This window comes from Halteromyces radiatus (genome assembly GCF_025201355.1).
Source record: "Halteromyces radiatus strain CBS 162.75 chromosome Unknown BX664scaffold_1, whole genome shotgun sequence".
Taxonomy (NCBI): Eukaryota; Fungi; Mucoromycota; class Mucoromycetes; order Mucorales; family Cunninghamellaceae; genus Halteromyces; species Halteromyces radiatus.
Genome location: NW_026251687.1, coordinates 2,281,014 through 2,298,974, shown reverse-complemented (window position 1 = coordinate 2,298,974; position 17,961 = coordinate 2,281,014). Strand labels below are relative to the sequence as shown.

At 34.1% G+C, this 17,961-nt stretch overlaps 9 protein-coding genes across 9 annotated transcripts; 4 read left to right on the top strand and 5 right to left on the bottom strand.

Moving 5' to 3' along the window:
* The first annotated feature begins 1,028 nt into the window (after nucleotides 1–1,028).
* BX664DRAFT_289382 (uncharacterized protein) lies at nucleotides 1,029–2,057 on the top strand. Its single transcript, XM_051541835.1, has 2 exons — nucleotides 1,029–1,079; nucleotides 1,159–2,057. Exon 2 carries the CDS (start codon nucleotides 1,252–1,254, stop codon nucleotides 1,993–1,995), a length of 744 nt encoding a protein of 247 aa, XP_051404912.1. The 5' UTR covers nucleotides 1,029–1,079; nucleotides 1,159–1,251; the 3' UTR covers nucleotides 1,996–2,057.
* A 68-nt stretch (nucleotides 2,058–2,125) lies between these two features.
* On the bottom strand, nucleotides 2,126–2,734 carry BX664DRAFT_368251 (uncharacterized protein; the record flags this gene model as incomplete). The annotated part of the gene is made up of 1 exon (XM_051548586.1): nucleotides 2,126–2,734. One exon carries the CDS (start codon nucleotides 2,732–2,734, stop codon nucleotides 2,126–2,128), a length of 609 nt encoding a protein of 202 aa, XP_051404911.1.
* A 263-nt stretch (nucleotides 2,735–2,997) lies between these two features.
* BX664DRAFT_321031 (uncharacterized protein) lies at nucleotides 2,998–4,167 on the bottom strand. The gene has a single exon (XM_051543211.1). It carries the CDS (start codon nucleotides 3,820–3,822, stop codon nucleotides 3,142–3,144), a length of 681 nt encoding a protein of 226 aa, XP_051404910.1. The 5' UTR covers nucleotides 3,823–4,167; the 3' UTR covers nucleotides 2,998–3,141.
* A 162-nt stretch (nucleotides 4,168–4,329) lies between these two features.
* On the bottom strand, nucleotides 4,330–5,964 carry BX664DRAFT_310316 (uncharacterized protein; the record flags this gene model as incomplete). The annotated part of the gene is made up of 6 exons (XM_051542551.1): nucleotides 4,330–4,395; nucleotides 4,488–5,084; nucleotides 5,186–5,287; nucleotides 5,366–5,705; nucleotides 5,768–5,816; nucleotides 5,889–5,964. 6 exons carry the CDS (start codon nucleotides 5,962–5,964, stop codon nucleotides 4,330–4,332), a joined length of 1,230 nt encoding a protein of 409 aa, XP_051404909.1.
* A 279-nt stretch (nucleotides 5,965–6,243) lies between these two features.
* BX664DRAFT_321026 (uncharacterized protein) lies at nucleotides 6,244–7,388 on the bottom strand. The gene has a single exon (XM_051543210.1). It carries the CDS (start codon nucleotides 7,244–7,246, stop codon nucleotides 6,329–6,331), a length of 918 nt encoding a protein of 305 aa, XP_051404908.1. The 5' UTR covers nucleotides 7,247–7,388; the 3' UTR covers nucleotides 6,244–6,328.
* BX664DRAFT_321025 (armadillo-type protein) lies at nucleotides 7,388–10,059 on the bottom strand (the record flags this gene model as incomplete). Its single annotated transcript, XM_051543209.1, has 1 exon — nucleotides 7,388–10,059. A coding segment is annotated over exon 1 (2,610 nt), but the record flags the coding sequence as incomplete, so codon positions are not given.
* A 140-nt stretch (nucleotides 10,060–10,199) lies between these two features.
* Nucleotides 10,200–11,362, top strand: BX664DRAFT_18864 (uncharacterized protein). The gene is made up of 4 exons (XM_051540056.1): nucleotides 10,200–10,311; nucleotides 10,380–10,966; nucleotides 11,043–11,241; nucleotides 11,321–11,362. The coding sequence occupies exons 2-3, from the start codon at nucleotides 10,395–10,397 to the stop codon at nucleotides 11,044–11,046; spliced, it is 576 nt and encodes a 191-aa protein (XP_051404906.1). The 5' UTR covers nucleotides 10,200–10,311; nucleotides 10,380–10,394; the 3' UTR covers nucleotides 11,047–11,241; nucleotides 11,321–11,362.
* On the top strand, nucleotides 11,120–12,949 carry BX664DRAFT_18855 (SAC3/GANP/Nin1/mts3/eIF-3 p25 family-domain-containing protein). The gene is made up of 8 exons (XM_051540054.1): nucleotides 11,120–11,241; nucleotides 11,321–11,461; nucleotides 11,526–11,727; nucleotides 11,798–12,010; nucleotides 12,069–12,137; nucleotides 12,193–12,322; nucleotides 12,405–12,612; nucleotides 12,679–12,949. Exons 1-8 carry the CDS (start codon nucleotides 11,216–11,218, stop codon nucleotides 12,881–12,883), a joined length of 1,194 nt encoding a protein of 397 aa, XP_051404905.1. The 5' UTR covers nucleotides 11,120–11,215; the 3' UTR covers nucleotides 12,884–12,949.
* Nucleotides 12,950–13,008: 59 nt separating this feature from the next.
* BX664DRAFT_18799 (DNA polymerase family B-domain-containing protein) lies at nucleotides 13,009–17,923 on the top strand. Its single transcript, XM_051540052.1, has 20 exons — nucleotides 13,009–13,283; nucleotides 13,361–13,414; nucleotides 13,474–13,553; nucleotides 13,616–13,726; nucleotides 13,790–14,130; nucleotides 14,202–14,362; nucleotides 14,454–14,581; nucleotides 14,657–14,771; nucleotides 14,830–15,000; nucleotides 15,056–15,150; nucleotides 15,242–15,428; nucleotides 15,500–15,706; nucleotides 15,773–16,041; nucleotides 16,121–16,244; nucleotides 16,351–16,514; nucleotides 16,593–16,687; nucleotides 16,775–17,130; nucleotides 17,188–17,304; nucleotides 17,397–17,455; nucleotides 17,552–17,923. The coding sequence occupies exons 1-20, from the start codon at nucleotides 13,097–13,099 to the stop codon at nucleotides 17,747–17,749; spliced, it is 3,219 nt and encodes a 1,072-aa protein (XP_051404904.1). The 5' UTR covers nucleotides 13,009–13,096; the 3' UTR covers nucleotides 17,750–17,923.
* Nucleotides 17,924–17,961: the final 38 nt, after the last annotated feature.

The window sequence follows — 17,961 nt, the reverse complement described above, 5'->3', positions numbered from 1 at the left end:
AGAATACGGAGTATTAATTCAACCTGGATTACCTGTCTATATTAACCTTCTTTTGGCTAAATATACAAGTAAAAAAAAGAAAAAAAGAACTTCCAACTTTTTTTTTTGTCTTTCTTTTTACACTTGATTTTCTTTCATTAGTTCATTACTGTTATCGTAGTTCCCCTTCAAGCGGATACATCATATACATGATGATGGCACAACAGAATGATAATAAAACATCCATTGAATCATCCCATAACGCGACCAATCAAATAAACGAGGATGATGATCATATCGTTATATATATTTATTCGCCCAATTCATCTAAACAAAGTCATTTAGAATCCATTCTCCATGAATTTGATTCCCGCTGCACGTAAGTAAGGATCTTTTTTTTTTTTCTTTTTTTGGCGGTTGGATTGACATTGACAATTTCATTTTTTTTTATTTTTTTTTTCATTTAAATAATAAGCGTGACTTATTACAGTACTGATGATGATGATCAAAGAATTCATAGTGAAGGATTTACCAAGGCTGTCATTGGGTCAATACGATTTCCCACGACGTTTCAAGGTACAATTAAAAGCTTCTTTAAACAGTAAACTTTTATACTCATTCTCTCTCTCTTTTTTTTTTTTTTGTTTCAGCTGAAAGAGCATATGCATTTTTGAATGGAACTCATTTATCAACAAAAGAATGTAAAGATAACGTCATGATTGAGTTAAGATATAATCCATTTTATCAACAAATGAAGGACGAAGATATTTATCCATTGATAATCCAATCTACTACAGAATCGTCATTATCATTGCTAGAATTATATGATATCTGTCGCAAATATGGACCCATTACTCAATGTATCCAATCTATTGTTGAAAGTAAAAAAGTGATCATTCATTATCTCTATAAAGAAAATGCTATTCAAGCTCAGGATCAATTAGATCTTTCCTCATTGGGTGACAGATTATCAATGTAATGAAAATGATACCTTTCAATCCTTTTAATTTAATTTAATAACTTTGTTTTTTTTTCTTTATTGTAGAACAGTCAAACTAGATTCTCCTGTGAAAAGAAAACCGGGTTCATTCCCCGAAGAGGTCTTTTATTTTTTTTTTTTTTTGACCTGAAGTTAATCCTTTCTTTCCTTTTTTTTTTTTTTTTTTTTTTTTATCATAGATTCGAGCCAACCAAAAGAAAACTAGCAGTAAGAAACGAATATCATACCATGAACAGCAGTATCAACCTTTACGTGTGGAAATCAAACCAACAATGGATTTATGCAATTTATATATCAAAGGTTTATCCTTGGCCATGACCAGTACCGAACTCTTCAATCTCTTCAAACCTTTTGGCCGTATCATCAGTGCACGTGTGATGGACTCTGATCGTGGTATTTCAAAAGGATTTGGTTTTGTCAGTTTCAGTCATCCTTTAGAAGCAGCATCAGCTTTAGTTCATTTACATCGACAATACAGTATTCAGTTCCATGAACCCAAGATGACAAGACCTGATCATGATATTTTACAACAATATTGGTGTTTGGCTCATTCCTCTCTTGCTCCTTATTTTTATCCTTCTTCGTCTTTCCCTTCTACATCTTCTTTGGTTTCAACTACCACTGATCCTACCATGATACCTTATTATCTTTATCCATCACGTCATTATCCTTATCCTCCTTCTACTCCCACTTCTTTTTATTATCCACCTACCCATTCTTATTACGCGTCTTCTTTTCCTCCAGCTGCAGATATTTACATGTCACATCAGTACCTTCCACCACCTTTACCACCAATACAACAACAACAACAGGATCAAGTCATGACTGGATCATCATCTCATGTCACTCCACGAACTCGGATGCAATTAGCGGTACAACAAGCACTAGTCAATGATAAGGAACAACAAACTATGGTGGATATGATGATGATGTTGGATCAAGCTGAACAACAAAAATGTCTACAAGATCAAGCTTATTTGAAGGAACGTTTAGATGAAATCCGTCAAAGTCGATAACATACTTTAGTGTAGATAATAACAGTGAATAGTGATTTATCTTTTTTTTTTTTTTTGAATATATATATACTATCTTTTATATTATTGATATTATTATCATTTATAAATAAAGATCAACTACAATGTTTTATTAGATAAAAGAAAAGGAATGATAAGGACAAGGCCAACCAGTGTATATTTCTTCAAGGCAACAAGGAGGAAGGGGAGATTGTAATTGATCTGAAGGTCGTAGAGTAAAAGGATCCAACCATGACATGGATTCTGAAGACCAATAAGGAGAAGGGCCATGTTGCGTACTGGTCGCATGATCAAGCCATGACGGTTGTTCATTATCGGGTTGATTTATGCAATGGGAAGGTGCTTGGATTGGTTTTTCCTCTTGTTTTGGATGACGTTTTCTTTTTTTCTTTTTTGTTGGATGAGATGAGGTTTTTCGTTTTCCTTTGGCACGATGATTTTGAAACCAAGTGGTGATGATCCGACGTGTAGTGCCTATGGTATCCGCCACCGCTTGCAATTTATCCGTAGAAGGATTCATGTCTTCTGTATATACCGTTTCCAAATAATCCACTTCCTTTGGTGAGAAACGTCGACGGGACTTGATGATCGGTGACCATGATCGATGAGAGCCATTATCATCATCATCATCATCATGTTCGTCGGTAATATTTAATTCACTGTTCGTTCTTTCTTGTCGCTTTAAATGATGTGAGGTGTCTTGACTGCTTTCTCCTTTCATAGTAATAAATCCCCTTTCTTCTTTTCTTTTTTTTTTTTAAAAAAAAAGAAAAGACTATGGTTTCAACTTTTATTTCTGATGTTGGATAGAAATGGAACAAAAAAAAGATAGAATAAAAAAAAATAAAAGAATGAAAAATCGATTGAAATATAACGTTTAAATCCTTTATTGAATGCATATTGATGGAGTCCCTTCTTTTTTTTTTTTTTTTTTTTTTGCTGGTTGTAGTGTGATGAGATAGGACATGCATCAGAGAAATAATATAAATGATAAATTTTTTTTTATTATTCTGTTTTCATCAAAAGATAAACTATATTAATATATATAAGTATCTATATATGGGAATCATAGTAAATGTACACTATATGAATAACTAACTAACTAACTGAAGAAAAAAAAAAAAGATATCAAGCCATGGATGTCATGGAAATTTGTACGTTGAGAATCCGCCGACATAACAGATGGAATACACAAGCCCACACCCAAGAATAAAACAAAAGATAAGTTCCAAGTACTAAGCCAAAAGATATAAGGATCATCCATACAAAACAACAATGAAGCCAAGAGTAACCAGGAGAATGCTTCCTCGGAATGACATCCAGGTACAAGATAGCATGAATCATCTGTAAAGTCCGCTCTGAGCCAATGATACCAGACACACCCACGACATAGACCAAACCAAGGAGTGCTTCACCCGCCAATGCTGTAACGAAATGAACCAAGTTTAACCAATCTGCTATTTCTTGCATTTCATGATCTTGCCAATTTTCATCACCATCCAACTTTGCCCCCATTTCGTTCCCTAATCCTAATTGATCCAATGACCTACCTAGAAACGATAGACCATACACCAAGCCCAATACAGATGCTAAACTCAATAAGTGTGCACAACCTACCATCACTCGCACCCAACCTAATCGCCAACGGATTCGATAGTTGTTGTATCCACAGTTGCCACATGCATCACCTAGTTTATCTGTCGTCGTATTGATCACTGCTAGACAAGATCCATGAACCTGACGTTGACCACATGTACAAGTTGTGATCCAGTATATGCGACGTTGATATTGAATAAGATAGGGTCCCATAGCTGTTGCTTCTAATAATGGTTTTTTGTTGGACAATGGGGGAGGGTCATGACGAAGACATAATAAACATTGTCGACGGCGTTTCTTGTTCCTTTTTTGTCCAGTAGGCTGGGCTGATTCTATTATACTTGTTCTTTCAATGGTTGCTATTTCAGTTGTATCTGTGGGTATTGTTGCTTCTGTTTCCATTATGGTATTTGTTATTGGATAAGGTGGTGGTTCTGTATTCATTACAAAAAGGTGAAGATAAATCGAAACGTCATGAATATATCTTTGGAAGAATAACCAAACAAAATCAAACACAAAACAAAAAAAGAAAAAGAAGTTCCTTTCGCTCCTTTTTTTTTTTTTTTTTTTAAGAAAGAAAAAAAAAGAAAAAGAAGAGACATTTTGGGAGCATTTGGCTAAAAATAAAAAGGAGGACTGGAAGACGGAATTCGAATAAAGCAAATATGCTTGAATTTTTTTTTTCTTTCTTTCTTCTCCTTTTATTTCTTTATTATATGATCATGTTTTACACAAGTCCTTGAGGAATTCACTATTTCTCTTTGTATTGATATTTTTCATTAGTAACTATCGTAAAAGAAGATAAAGAAAAAGAAATGATAAGAAAAACATGCACATATACGTATGAACTGAATAATAATTCTTTTAAATATTTTTACCAAACAAGTAGTGCAAGATGGAATCAATTGTTGACTTCCTGGTGCTTGATATACTTTGGCTGAAGAGTCTAAAGGTTTATGACAAGAATGACAAGCAAGACAATGACGATGCCATTTAGCAGCACGGGGACCTGTACGCTCTTCATGGACTGACACAATACGTTCTTGACAACCAGGACATACTTTCACGGTACCAAATTGTGGCAATGGACGATATACTTTGGATTTCATCAATTGAGAAGGTTGAAATATAGTAGTTTCTGTTGGTGCAACCATGGTATCAATATGTGGTGAAGATGGTGATGATGTAAGTGACGTTGATAAGGAAGAAATGGATGAACATGATGACATGGATACAGATAACGTAGGAGAACTATTATTAGGGTATTTTAGTTGCAAGATAGATCTTTCTAGATCATATGGTTGGGGTACAATTTTCCATTGACCGTCGTTTGTGATGGTATGTTGATCTTCTGGGAAATGGGCTTGATGACATGGTCGACAATAGATTTGATCATGATTGTTTGGTTTTGGATCCTTATGGCAATAGATACTGGCAGATTTCAAAACAATATCACAACCAGTACATCGGAAACACTATAGGTAAAAAAAATAAATAATAATGAAAAAAAAAAAAGATCAATGATAAAAAAAAAAAAGGATTGATACTGATATTTTTTATCTTTAATTTAGTTTACTTCCAAATGTAATATCGATGTATGGATAGACAAATACTTTTCAAGAATAGGATATTGACATTTGTCACATGTTTTCTCCACCACTGGCGAGATGGCTGCACACTATGGAATTAAATAGGATTAGATTAGGAAGAGTGATGATTAGATATTATTAGATTAGATTATATTATTTGTTATTACTTTGGGATGATAAACTTGACTTTGTGAATTCAAATAAACTTCAGTGGAAAGAAATGGTTCTTTACACTCATGACAAACCAGACAAGACCAATGATATTGATTATTATCATTACTATTATCGTCATCATCAGGTAATTGGACTATTTTACCGGAAAGTAGTTGATGACAATGAGAACACGTTGAAGCAGTTCGGGTTGATTTTTTCTTATGAGTGTCTGGTACCAACGCTGGTAAGATTGTATTCCGTGGTATTCTTCTATTCATGAATGGTGATGGACGTTGTTGTTTCTTATGGATAGTACATTCTTTTACTTTATTCACGACATCATCGACATATTTACTAGTATGAATTAGAAATCAGATGAATAGGTTCTTTTTTTTTTTTCTTTCTTTTCTTATTACCTCGATTGCCAACGGTCTACATTGGATATTCGAGAGATAATGGATGAATCTAATTTATATATCGGGAGATTAAATGATGAGTACGCATGATTTTTTTTTTTATCATTTTGTGGATACCTACTTGAGATCAAGGTAGTTCCACACTTTAAACATTTCTCTGTTCTTCCTAATTCTCCACAGCGTTGACAGTATGACATGACTCTTCACTCTTAAAAAAAAAAAAAATCAATGTCCACTTTCTATATAATTTATATAGGTTGGATATGATTGAATCACAGAAAAAAGATACAAGGAAAGAAATAATAAGAATAAAGAAAAAAAAAATAAACGAAGCATCAATGTTTTTTTTTTTTCTTTTTGGTATTCGGGGACATTTCAGATTGGACAAGTAAAAAGTCTTTCTTTTTGATTTGTTTGCCCCTACATTCTTATATATGAATAATATAAATTCCATTTTCGGATTCATTTTTTATTGGGTAATGTTGTTAAATTATATACACTTTTATTATTATTATCAGTTTTCAACCAAAATATAAATACAAATATCATCACTAATCTACTCTAAACACTAATAGTAGTATGTTCCATGGCATCCATCACATTTCTTGCATTGGTATAATAGTCCTTTTCCTTTTTCATCATCCAATCAGGTACAATCATAGGATCAAGAGTAATACTGTCTGAAAGATCATCAGGAATGGTAGGTGGTTGTATAACAGGAGTTTCCATCAGACTAAATACATGGAACCATAAAGCATCTGGATGATGTTGATAGAGTGCCAGATAAAGTTGAATGGTAAGATCTTGCAATTCTTGACGTACTCGTCGTCGTGATAAAAGCCATGTTGTCGCTTCCGCCATAGCAAGTGCCACTTGTTGAGACATGTGAATATGTAAAGCAGCAAGAATCAATGTTTTTAATATACAGCGTTGTAGGCGATGAGGATAGGAGTAAGTGGAGTAAATGGGCGTGGAGGATGTTGTCATGTGTTGTTTTGCTTGGGCTAGGTGTGGTTCAAATCGTGGCCATACATTTTCTACAAATCGTCGAGAGATAAATTCACCGCTAGTTTCTGTTAGTGCTTGGACAAGTTCAGCTGCATAGTACGCTACATAATGTGTCGGATCATCCAGTCGATGCATAATAAGAGGCCATACTTGGTGAATCAGAGGGTCCAACTTATCCGTTCTTGCCGCCAAAATACGAGTGCCACTGGTGAAGAGTTGGAGCATTTGCGCCTTCAGTTGTCCAGAGGGTGATGTCAAAAAGTGAATAGATTTGGTCATGATTTTCAACGTCAGATCTTCCATATTAGAAAGAGGGATCACTTCGTCTGTCGGATGGTCATCGTCATTTTCCTTATCATCATCCATCATTCCCTTTCCAGCCTTTTCAGTTTGTGCCATCAATTCCAGGAGGTCTTTGTCTTGTTTTCCAGCTTTGCGTTGATCCATGAAAAACTTGCCGATCTCTTCCATAGTTGTAGGTGTATCATTCGTTTTGTTTTCATTCGATGATGCATATTCTTTTTGTTGTCGGATAAAATCAGCGATCGCAGGGGATATTTGTATGTTGCTAGTACCTTGAGAACCTTTCGTTGTTGTTGTTGTTGTTCTTGATGATGATGATGATGATGATGATGGTATTGATGCTGCAGCTGTTTGTACAATTTCAAATAATGTCCCACATAGCTGATGACATGCCCAATCATGTAAATGGTATCGATCCAGAGCATCAAAAATTTCTTCCACAGAATCTTGCAAATAGTTCAAGGTATCAATACCACCAACACGGACCAAAGCTTTAAGTACCAAAGGAGCCTGAGGATTTTCATACAAGAAGGAGATACGTTGTGAGATAGCATTGATGATATAATCCATATTTCCCATTGCCAGCAATCGACCATTTTGTTTACCACAAACAATTGCAATATTGTCCAGTGAGATCAGAGCATAAGTGTGAATTGAAACATTTGTCGAGCCGAGATGTGCCAAAACGGGATAAAGTAATTTGATCAAATGTTCTTCAGTACGATCACGACCAATAATATAAGCTGCTAAACTAATGATTTGTAAACCCAAACATATAGTCACCACCTTGTTCCCTTCCAATTCTATCGTTGTTGAGGGGTTGCCAGAAGTTGTAAGTTTTGTTGATTTCTTAGCCTCTTTGCTCTTGTTGACTGTAGTTGTCATTGCTGTCAATGTTTCTGTCATGTCCGTCAAAATACGATGAGCTTGTTTCTGTAATTCCAATGTTGTAGTTTTTGTTGTTTCTTGAGTATCGCCAGTATTATTTTCTTTGTTATCATAGAGTATAAATTCTCCCACAGTTGTTTGAGATCCAGGTAATGTCATCGTACTTGTCACAGCTCCAGCCAAGAGAGAATGTATAATGAATGCTGCTTCAGGTTGAACTTGATCTAAAGATATTTCCTCATCATCCACGTGAATGTAAGCCATAAAGTGAGTAAGCCATCGTTGAAGAGGTACAAACTGAGCTATAATGTTGAGCATATGTGTCGCTTGTTCAGCTGTTGCTGTAGTAACCAAATGTTTGAATCGTAATGCTGGAAATGCAACTGTCCTAAGCGATCGCTGTTGTCCTTGTTGTAGTTGTTGTTGTTGTTGTTTTTGTGTTGAAATTTCATCATCTCCAAGTTCAATATATCGTGTTGATTGCTTTTCCTCTAGTACGTTCAAACTATGTTTGTCGATTTCCAACGCAGCCATCCATCCGTCTGAAATTCGATTGAGTGCAGCATCAAAAACAGTTCCAGCGTGGTGTTGCAAAAAGTAGGTATAACCAGTGATTCGTCGCATGGCATATAATTTGCTTTGTTCATCACCAGAGATCAGATGTTGAGGTAGAGTCATCATGGCTGTATAAAGTCCTTCTTTCAAATCAGGCATCAATGAAGTTTCAAAGTCATACATACAATTGAGATCGCTAATGTGCTGTTTGCAAGTCGAAGCCACTTGAGGGTATTCATCATCCACCAATTGAACTACCGTGTTGATAAAGAGAGGGATACAGTTGTCCAAGGTTGCCCAACATTTCTTTAGTAATTTGTAACACAGGTCGACAAATGCCAGTCGCACTTCCCAATGAGGATGATTGCAAATTTTCAATACACCTTTCAGTAAGTTGTAGAGAGCCTCTTTCGTTTGCTTGTACCGTTCTTGTGTCCAAATGGTCGATTTTGTTGATTGCTGTTCATCGGTTCCACTATCAATCTTGTTTACACCTGTTGATATATCATCCTTTTTCTTGTTGTCATTTTCGTCATCTTCATTGCCTATAGACATTGTTTGCCAAATATGTTTCAAATCTTCCAAAGAATGTACACTGTCGAGAAAATCCTTATTCCTGCTGATTTCCATGACACATTGTACCATATTGCTAATAATATCCAGTGCATAGATGATCACCTGATGATGCTCCTTTTCTTGTTTTTGCCATATCACTTTGCATAGGGTTGATGTCACACCTGGTAAAAAAAGAGAGAGATAATCAGGTTCTTGTAGATTGTCGAATAATAATTGATGAAGGGTATCGAGTGCTGCAAGTCGCAAGGTAAGATCGTGATCACGTTGAATAATGGCAAGCAGTTCTAATACAGTCTCACTCAGGATATATTTGAAGGGTTCAGAATATAATACTGGTAAGAGATGAATGTTGTGGTGTTGAGGTTGATCAATGGCTGCTGTTGATATTCGAGAAGGAGGAATTGGTAAAGAAGCAGAAATACATTGAATTGCAAGTAATTTGATAGAATCTGTCGCCCCAGAAGTAAGTGACCTATCGCTTTTGTTGTTGTTATTGTTGTTGTTGTTGAATCGCTTAAGACAATTGGTATAGAGTACAATGGATTGTTTTGACATGGAATTGCTGAATGTACATGACCATAGCGTGTTGTTCAGTAGGAAACGTAGACAATGTAAAAGACCTTCAAAAACGGTATCAAAATAAAGAGAGTCTTGGACTACTTCCTTGAACAATCGGAAAAGAGGATAGAGGATGGCATCAATAAGGACAGGATCAATAACTGCTTCAGGATCGGACACACTTTCCAGTTTGTGCAATAGTTCAGTAAGACAGGATGTAGCGATCCTACCAAAGTCGCGTGTCATAGACCCAGTATGTTTAATAAGTGGTTCACATATGATCTTGATTTCCATATATAGTTCACTTCTAGTATGAACAAGTTGTTCGTCCAAAACTGACATTGTTCAACGGAAACAATAAAACACTTTGCAAATAATTGTATTGGTTAAAGAGAGAGAGAGAGAGTGGAAAAGAGTTTTTGACGACATTGATTGAAAAAAAAAAAAGTCGGTGCTTCAAAACCTGATTTTTTTTTCCACTGTTGATAAAAAAATGGGGGATTTCTCGGTACATTCTGAGTCTTTTGTCTTTCTCTTTCTGTAGCTTTTTTTATTTATTTTTTTTTTCTTTATAGATTCTCTTTGTTACTTCACTTGATTTGAACATTATTCAAACTGGCTAGCCAACAGAACAATACCGAAGAAAAACAGGCTTGGTAAGATGATAATAAACTATTTTGATTTTTATATTCTTTAACTATTGTGTATTGTAGGGATCAAGCAGCTTGGCAACAATACCATGAAGCTTACGCCAATGATCCTGCTTACGCTGCTTATTACCAACAATATCATCAAGGTACAGATCAACAAGCATATTATAATCATTATTATCAACAACAAACAGGTTATACAGCAGAACAACAAGCTGCTGCAGCAACTCAACAAGGATACCAGTATGATTACAATAGTGCTTACGGACAACCGGTTCAAAATGCTAACAATTATTATACTCAAAACTATTCATATGGTCATCATTATTCTCAACCAACAGCAACAACAGTTTCGCAGCAACCAGCTCACAATTACTATCAATATCAACAAGCACAGCAACCTACTACAACATATACTCAATCTGTTACAAAATCTACTACAAGTACAACTGCGTAATATACATATCAAAAAGAAAAATATATTAATGAAAAAAATATATATATGTACATCTTCTCACATCCTACCTTTTTTTTTTATTATTATTATTATTATGATTAGTAAAAATGTAGGAGCAACTCAACCAGCTTACACATCTTCTGATGTGACAACATTGACCGGATCAATGTCAACAACAGACCTTGATGGCGTGACACCAGGCAAGTAAAACAAAACGAAACAAAATAAAAAAAATAAAAAAAAGAGGTTGCATACACTATAATTATAACTTTATTTTTAGGTAAAGTAAAAATGACGATATTGAAAAATGGAACAACAAAACCATCACAAGTTGCTGTTCCATCTTCTGCAAATAGTACCCCAACAACAACAATAACAACAACTGCAAAAGCAAAACCAACAACAACAACGACAACAACAACAACGAAACCGAGCCAATCTGAACCTTTGTCAATGGAATCTTGGCCTCCTTCTTTAAAGTAAGCTGGAAAAAAAAAGATATAAAACTCAATGATGATTATATTAATTCAAAAAAAAAAAAAAATTAATTGAATGTAGGGCCTATGTTGAAGATGTCTTCCGGTATAGTTCACCTGAATTACTAGATGTGGTACAAAATGAACTGCGAAAATTGATTATGGAAAAACACAACGAAGGCACACTTTTGACAACGGATTGGTCAGAAATGGATTTACCAAGGTAAGAAAGGGAGACGATAAAAATAAAAACTGAACACTGAATCGAAATTTTATATTGGATATAGTTCATGTGAAGCACCAGCAAATAGGAAATCAAAGAAAAAAGCAAGTAGTATTAACAATAGGAAAAAAACAACATTATCAATTGTGGAAACAACTGAAGAGGAACAAAAAAGGAAAAATAGATTACGACGATTCCAGGAAAGCAATAATTTAGCAAAGCAAAGATCTTCTCCATCAGTACAGTTACCACCACCAGCGGCTATTGTAAGTTGTATAATGTAGGTATATATTTATAATTAACTATCCTTTTTTTTTTATTATTATTATCATTTAGGATGAAATGGATTGGGATCGACATATTGTTATTGGAACTGCAACAAACTTAGAAAAGAATTACTTACGACTAACATCAGCTCCTGATCCATCTACTGTTAGACCTTTACCTGTATTGAAGAAAACGTTGGAATTATTGAAATCAAAATGGACACAAGAACGAAATTATACTTATATTTGCGATCAATTTAAATCATTACGTCAAGATTTGACTGTAAGTGAGATTAATATTATATTGATCATTACTTAGTAATCATTTCTTTTGTTTTTAGGTTCAACATATCAAGAATGAATTTACTGTTCAAGTTTATGAAATACATGCTCGTATTGCGTTGGAAAAGGTAAATAATATTAATTATATTACAACTTATATTTTTAACCTTGCTCTTAAATTAGGCCGATCTTGGTGAATTCAATCAAAATCAAACTCAATTAAAATATCTTTATGCACAAGGAATACCAGGTCATGTAGAAGAATTCACTGCTTATCGACTTTTATATTTTTTACATACACAGAATTGGGCAGGTACGTTATAAAGAAAAAAAAAATTGTACAGTATAGCACTAATTGACAATGTTTTTTTTTTTTTTGTTATTATAATGATTAGATATTAACTCTGTTATGGCAAGTATTACTGAAAAACAAAAACAATGCGCGGCAATAAAACATGCTTTAGATGTTCGATCTGCACTGGCGACTTCAAATTATCATCGACTTTTCAAACTATACGTTACGGCACCTAATATGGGAGGATATTTAATGGATCAATTCATAGTACGGGAACGTGTTCAAGCAATGATAATCCTTTGTAAAGCGTAAGTGATGATTATTAATAAAATGATGTTTCTAGTAGACTAACAATATATATTTTTTTCGGATAGATATCGTCCCAATCTGGCATTATCATTTATCATGAAGGAATTGGCATTTGAAAATTCTTCACAAATGGAAAAGTTTATCAAGGAAGAAGCTCTTATTCCAGCGGCACAATTGACTTCAGGATTCTTGGATACTAAATTGGCAACAGCTGGACTGACGGAAAGCATGAAAAAGTATAAAAAGATTGATATCAAGGGTCAACTGTAGTATAGTTTTAATTATCTAGTGATTTTATTCATGAAATAAAAAGCTTTCATTATTCATTACAACAAATGATGCGAAAATATATGTAACGGAGCTACGCGTTTGATTTTTAAAGTGAACGCGCGTGTCGTCAAATGAATTTTTTTTTATTTTTTATTTTTCGAAAATATTTTTCTTTTCCTTTACTCTTTTCCTTTATTACATTATTATATATATATGCCTTCTCCTAGTCGATCAAGAGAAGAAGAAGAAGAAGAAGAACTTACTATTTCTTCTTCTCCTTTCCAACCTGGTGCTGCGGTGAAGAAACGAAAAACGAACTCTGACAAGGATAGTAGTCAACCTACTGGGTTCGAAGAAGAACTAAGGATCTTGGAAGAATCTATGGATATCGATGCTATATGTAAACTTTAAAAATACCAATCAATGTTATAATTTACTCATGATGCTTTCTTTTTTGTTTATTTATTATATATTTAGCTACTTGGGCACGAAATCCTGCACCAACGATCGATCCTAAAACTGACAAATTATGTAAGTTATCTCCCTTTCTTTTTAGACTTTTATATAATTGATCCTTTTTTGTTCTTTAGTATTCCAACAGATCGAAATGGATGATTTTATGGATATTAAAACAAGACGACCTATTGTTCGCTTTTTTGGTATTACTGAAGTATGTTAATAGATCTATACAATTTATCTTTTATTGATTTTTTTTTCTTTCTTTCTTGATAGAATGGTAACAGTGTTGTCTGTAATGCCCAAGGTTTCCTTCCTTATTTTTACTTTCCTGCTCCTATTGGTTTGAAGAAGTCCCACTTACCAGCATTACAACAAGCTCTTTCTGTAAGTTAAGATATATGCAAATACACCTTGAAACTGATCTTCCATTATTAAATAATAATATAGAGTGCTGCTGGAGAAGCCAATATTATCAGTCACCTTGAAATTACTATGAAACAAAGTCTATATGGATATAGAGGTGATACGAAATCTCCATTTGTCAAAGTAACAGTATTTGATCCAAGAAATATCTCCAAAGTGAAAAACAAGGTAGAAACTGGTGTCGTTGTTCCTGGTCTGGATCGCAAATGTCAATCTGATACAACTTATGAAAGTAATTTGGCCTATCTCTTACGATTCATGATTGATTGTAAGGTTAGTGGTTGTAATTGGATAGAACTACCTCCCGGATCCTATACTCTTGCTGAAACCCATTCATCTCATGCACAAATTGAAGTCAACACAAGGTATACCAAAAAAAACAAAATCACGATATCTTATTCATTGATATATTATTATTGTTATTATTATTTTATAGTTATGATAAATTCATCAGTCATCCTCCTGAAGGTGAATGGTCATCTATGGCTCCTCTACGAATTCTTAGCTTTGATATTGAATGTGCTGGTCGAAAAGGTATCTTTCCAGAGCCTGATCAAGATCCTGTAATTCAGATTGCCTCCGTTGTTAAGGTTCAAGGTAAATCAAAAGATAGAAAATGATTGACTAAAGTATATATATATATTTGGTGATCATATATTTACCTTTTTTTTTTTTTTCATTGGCATAGGTGAAAAAAATCCATTTGTCCGAAATGTGTTTACTCTGAATGATTGTGATCACATTGTGGGCACTGATGTTCAATCATTCTATGATGAAAGGGAGTTGTTACAAAAATGGGCTGACTTTTTTATTGAGGTAAGCAAGGAAAATATATGTCTTGTAAAGAGTAAGAGCAGGTGACTGACTATCTATGCTATTTTTTTTTAATAGGTCGATCCAGATGTTGTCATCGGTTACAATACAAGTAACTTTGATTTTCCTTTTTTGTTGGATCGAGCAAATCATCTTGGCGTGGCGAAATTTCCCTACTTGGGTCGCATCAAAGGTACGCAAAAAAGTTTAAACAATGGACAAGATCACTTATATTGAAACATTATCTATAGGAATAAAAACTGAAGCAAAGGATACAAAATTCTCTTCAAAGGCATTTGGTACCCGGGAAAACAAGGCTATCAACTTGGAAGGCCGATTACAATTAGATATGTATCAGGCCATACAAAGGGATTACAAATTACGATCATATACTTTGAACTCTGTCAGTGCCCACTTTTTAGGTAATCAAACATAGAAAAAAAAAACTTTGGTTAACATCTTTGTGGATCGTTATAGGGGAACAAAAGGAAGATGTACATCACTCAATCATTACAGAATTACAAAACGGAAACTCAGAAACTCGTCGTCGATTGGCTGTTTACTGTTTGAAGGTAAGAAAAGATGAAGAAAAAAAGACAAGATATTTGAGATGCATGAAAAGAAACTCTCTTGAAATAACATTACTTTATTTCTTTAATACAGGATGCTTTTTTACCATTACGACTTTTGGAAAAATTGATGATGTTGTTCAATTATACTGAAATGGCAAGAGTAACAGGAGTCCCATTCAACTATATTCTTGTGCGTGGTCAACAAATCAAGGTGATTTCTCAACTTTTCCGTCGTGCTTTAGAAGAAGATTTGGTGATTCCAGTGATTAAATCAGAAAGTAAGATAAAAGAAGAATAAAAAAGTCGATGAATATTAATATACGATTTTATGTTTTTTTTTTTTTTCTAGTTGCGGAAGAACAATATGAAGGTGCTACTGTGATTGATCCTGTCAAAGGTTATTATGATGTCCCTATTGCCACTCTTGATTTCACGTCTTTGTATCCATCTATTATGCAAGCACATAATCTTTGTTACACCACATTACTCACGCCACAAACTGTCCAACAGCTGGATCTGAAGGAAAACATTGACTATGTAGTTACTCCTAACAACGGTAAACCTCTATCCTACATATTATATGAGTATTAATATGCTCACTGTTTTTTTATTACCTTATTAGATATGTTTGTCACGGCAAACCGTAGAAAAGGTTTACTTCCTCAGATTCTTACAGATTTACTTTCAGCAAGAAAACGGGCCAAGAATGATTTGAAAAAGGAAACGGATCCCTTCAAAAGAGCTGTATTAGATGGTCGTCAACTTGCTCTCAAGATTAGTGCAAACTCAGTATATGGTTTTACCGGTGCAACAGTTGGTAAACTTCCATGTCTTCAAATCTCCTCTAGTGTCACTGCTTATGGTCGTCAAATGATTTTTAAAACAAAAGAGGTAACGATCTATTTATAAAAAAAAAAAAAACAATAGATGACGAACTGATTATTTGATTGAATAATAATAATAATAATAGACGGTAGAATCACATTTTACGGTGGCGAACGGATACAAACATGATGCTAAGGTTATTTATGGTGATACTGATTCTGTTATGATCAAATTTGGTGAACAAGATCTTGAAGAAGCGATGAAGTTAGGTAGGCAAAAAAAAAAAAAAAAAAATAGGGCTTTTGACAAAAAAGAATGAATACAAGTGTTCGTTTACTAAATTTTTTATTTCTCATTTTACTTTTTACTTTTTAGGTCAAGAAGGTGCCAAGATAGTTACTGATCAATTTATCAAGCCAATCAATCTTGACTTTGAAAAGGTGTATTTCCCATACTTGTTGATTAGCAAGAAACGATATGCTGGTCTCTATTGGACAAGACCTGATAAATATGACAAGCTAGATGCAAAGGGTATTGAAGTAAGTATCAAACAAATATGAAGAACTGAAAGTCTTTATCATTTTTATATTGACATTCTATCCATTTATTGCTTATAGACTGTACGCCGTGACAATTGCCGATTGGTATCCAATGTGATTCAAAATTGTTTGAATAAACTGTTGATTGAACGTGATGTGGACGGTGCGCAGACGTAAGTAGCATTTCCAAAAAGAAGAAAATTATCATTATTTTTTCTCTTATTAATTTTTCTTCCTGTATTGGTATGTTGTGGTAATAGATATGTCAAACAAACTATCTCTGATTTGCTTCAAAATAAGGTGGATTTATCTCAACTGGTGATTACCAAAGCGCTTAGCAAATCAGATTATGCAGCGAAACAAGCACATGTGGAATTGGCAGAAAGAATGAGGAAACGGGATGCTGGGTCTGCGCCTGCTCTTGGTGATCGTGTTGCTTACGTGATTATTAGGGCTCGAAACAACGCTCCTGCTTATGAACGGTCCGAAGATCCTATCTATGTTTTGGACAATAATATTCCTATTGATACCCGGTATTACCTTGAAAACCAATTATCAAAGCCTTTATTACGTATTATGGAACCTGTCATGGGTGAAAAAGCAGCGGAATCTTTATGTAAGTTGTCAAAATCATTCTATTGATAGGAATATTCATTTCTTTTTTTATTCATAGTAAGTGGTGCTCATACACGTTCGGTAAATATTGCTACTCCTACTATTGGTGGTTTGATGAAGTTTGCGGTGAAAACAGCTACTTGTTTAGGATGTAAATCTCCTCTACCCAAAGGTGGTAAGTATCAAAAATAATAATAAAAATAATAATCTACATGATGATTCATGCTTTCTTTTATATATATATATATATATATATCTGTATGATAGATTCATCACCTGTTTGTGTCCATTGTCGTCCACGATTAGCCGAGTTATATAAGAAGCAGGTAAGTCAAAAAAAAAAAAGAAAGATCGTAAAGGTGGGATGACTATAATCATTTGTGACCTTAACCCCATATATGTATTTTTTTTTCTCTATTTAGGTTGATTCTGTCAGTGAACTTGAAGTTAAGTTCTCTCGACTTTGGACTCAATGTCAACGGTGTCAAGAATCTCTTCATCAAGATGTCATTTGCTCCAACAATGATTGTCCAATCTTTTATATGCGAAAGAAGGTGCAAAAGGATATGAATGAATCAACAGCCAAATTACAAAGGTTCTCCAACGTGGATTGTATATAAAATTCAAGCGTTTGTTTGGTATTCGACTTTTTTTTTTTTTTAGTTAGTATTAGTATAAGATGTTCCCCTCTTCTTTTTAATGATATATATTTTATTTATTCCTTTAAAATAAAATAAACAATCGCCCTCATTCTACATATTCAATAAATAAAGTGAAATACAAGATGCTCTGCAATGGATGAAAATCACTAGAAAATTTTATCATCGATCTT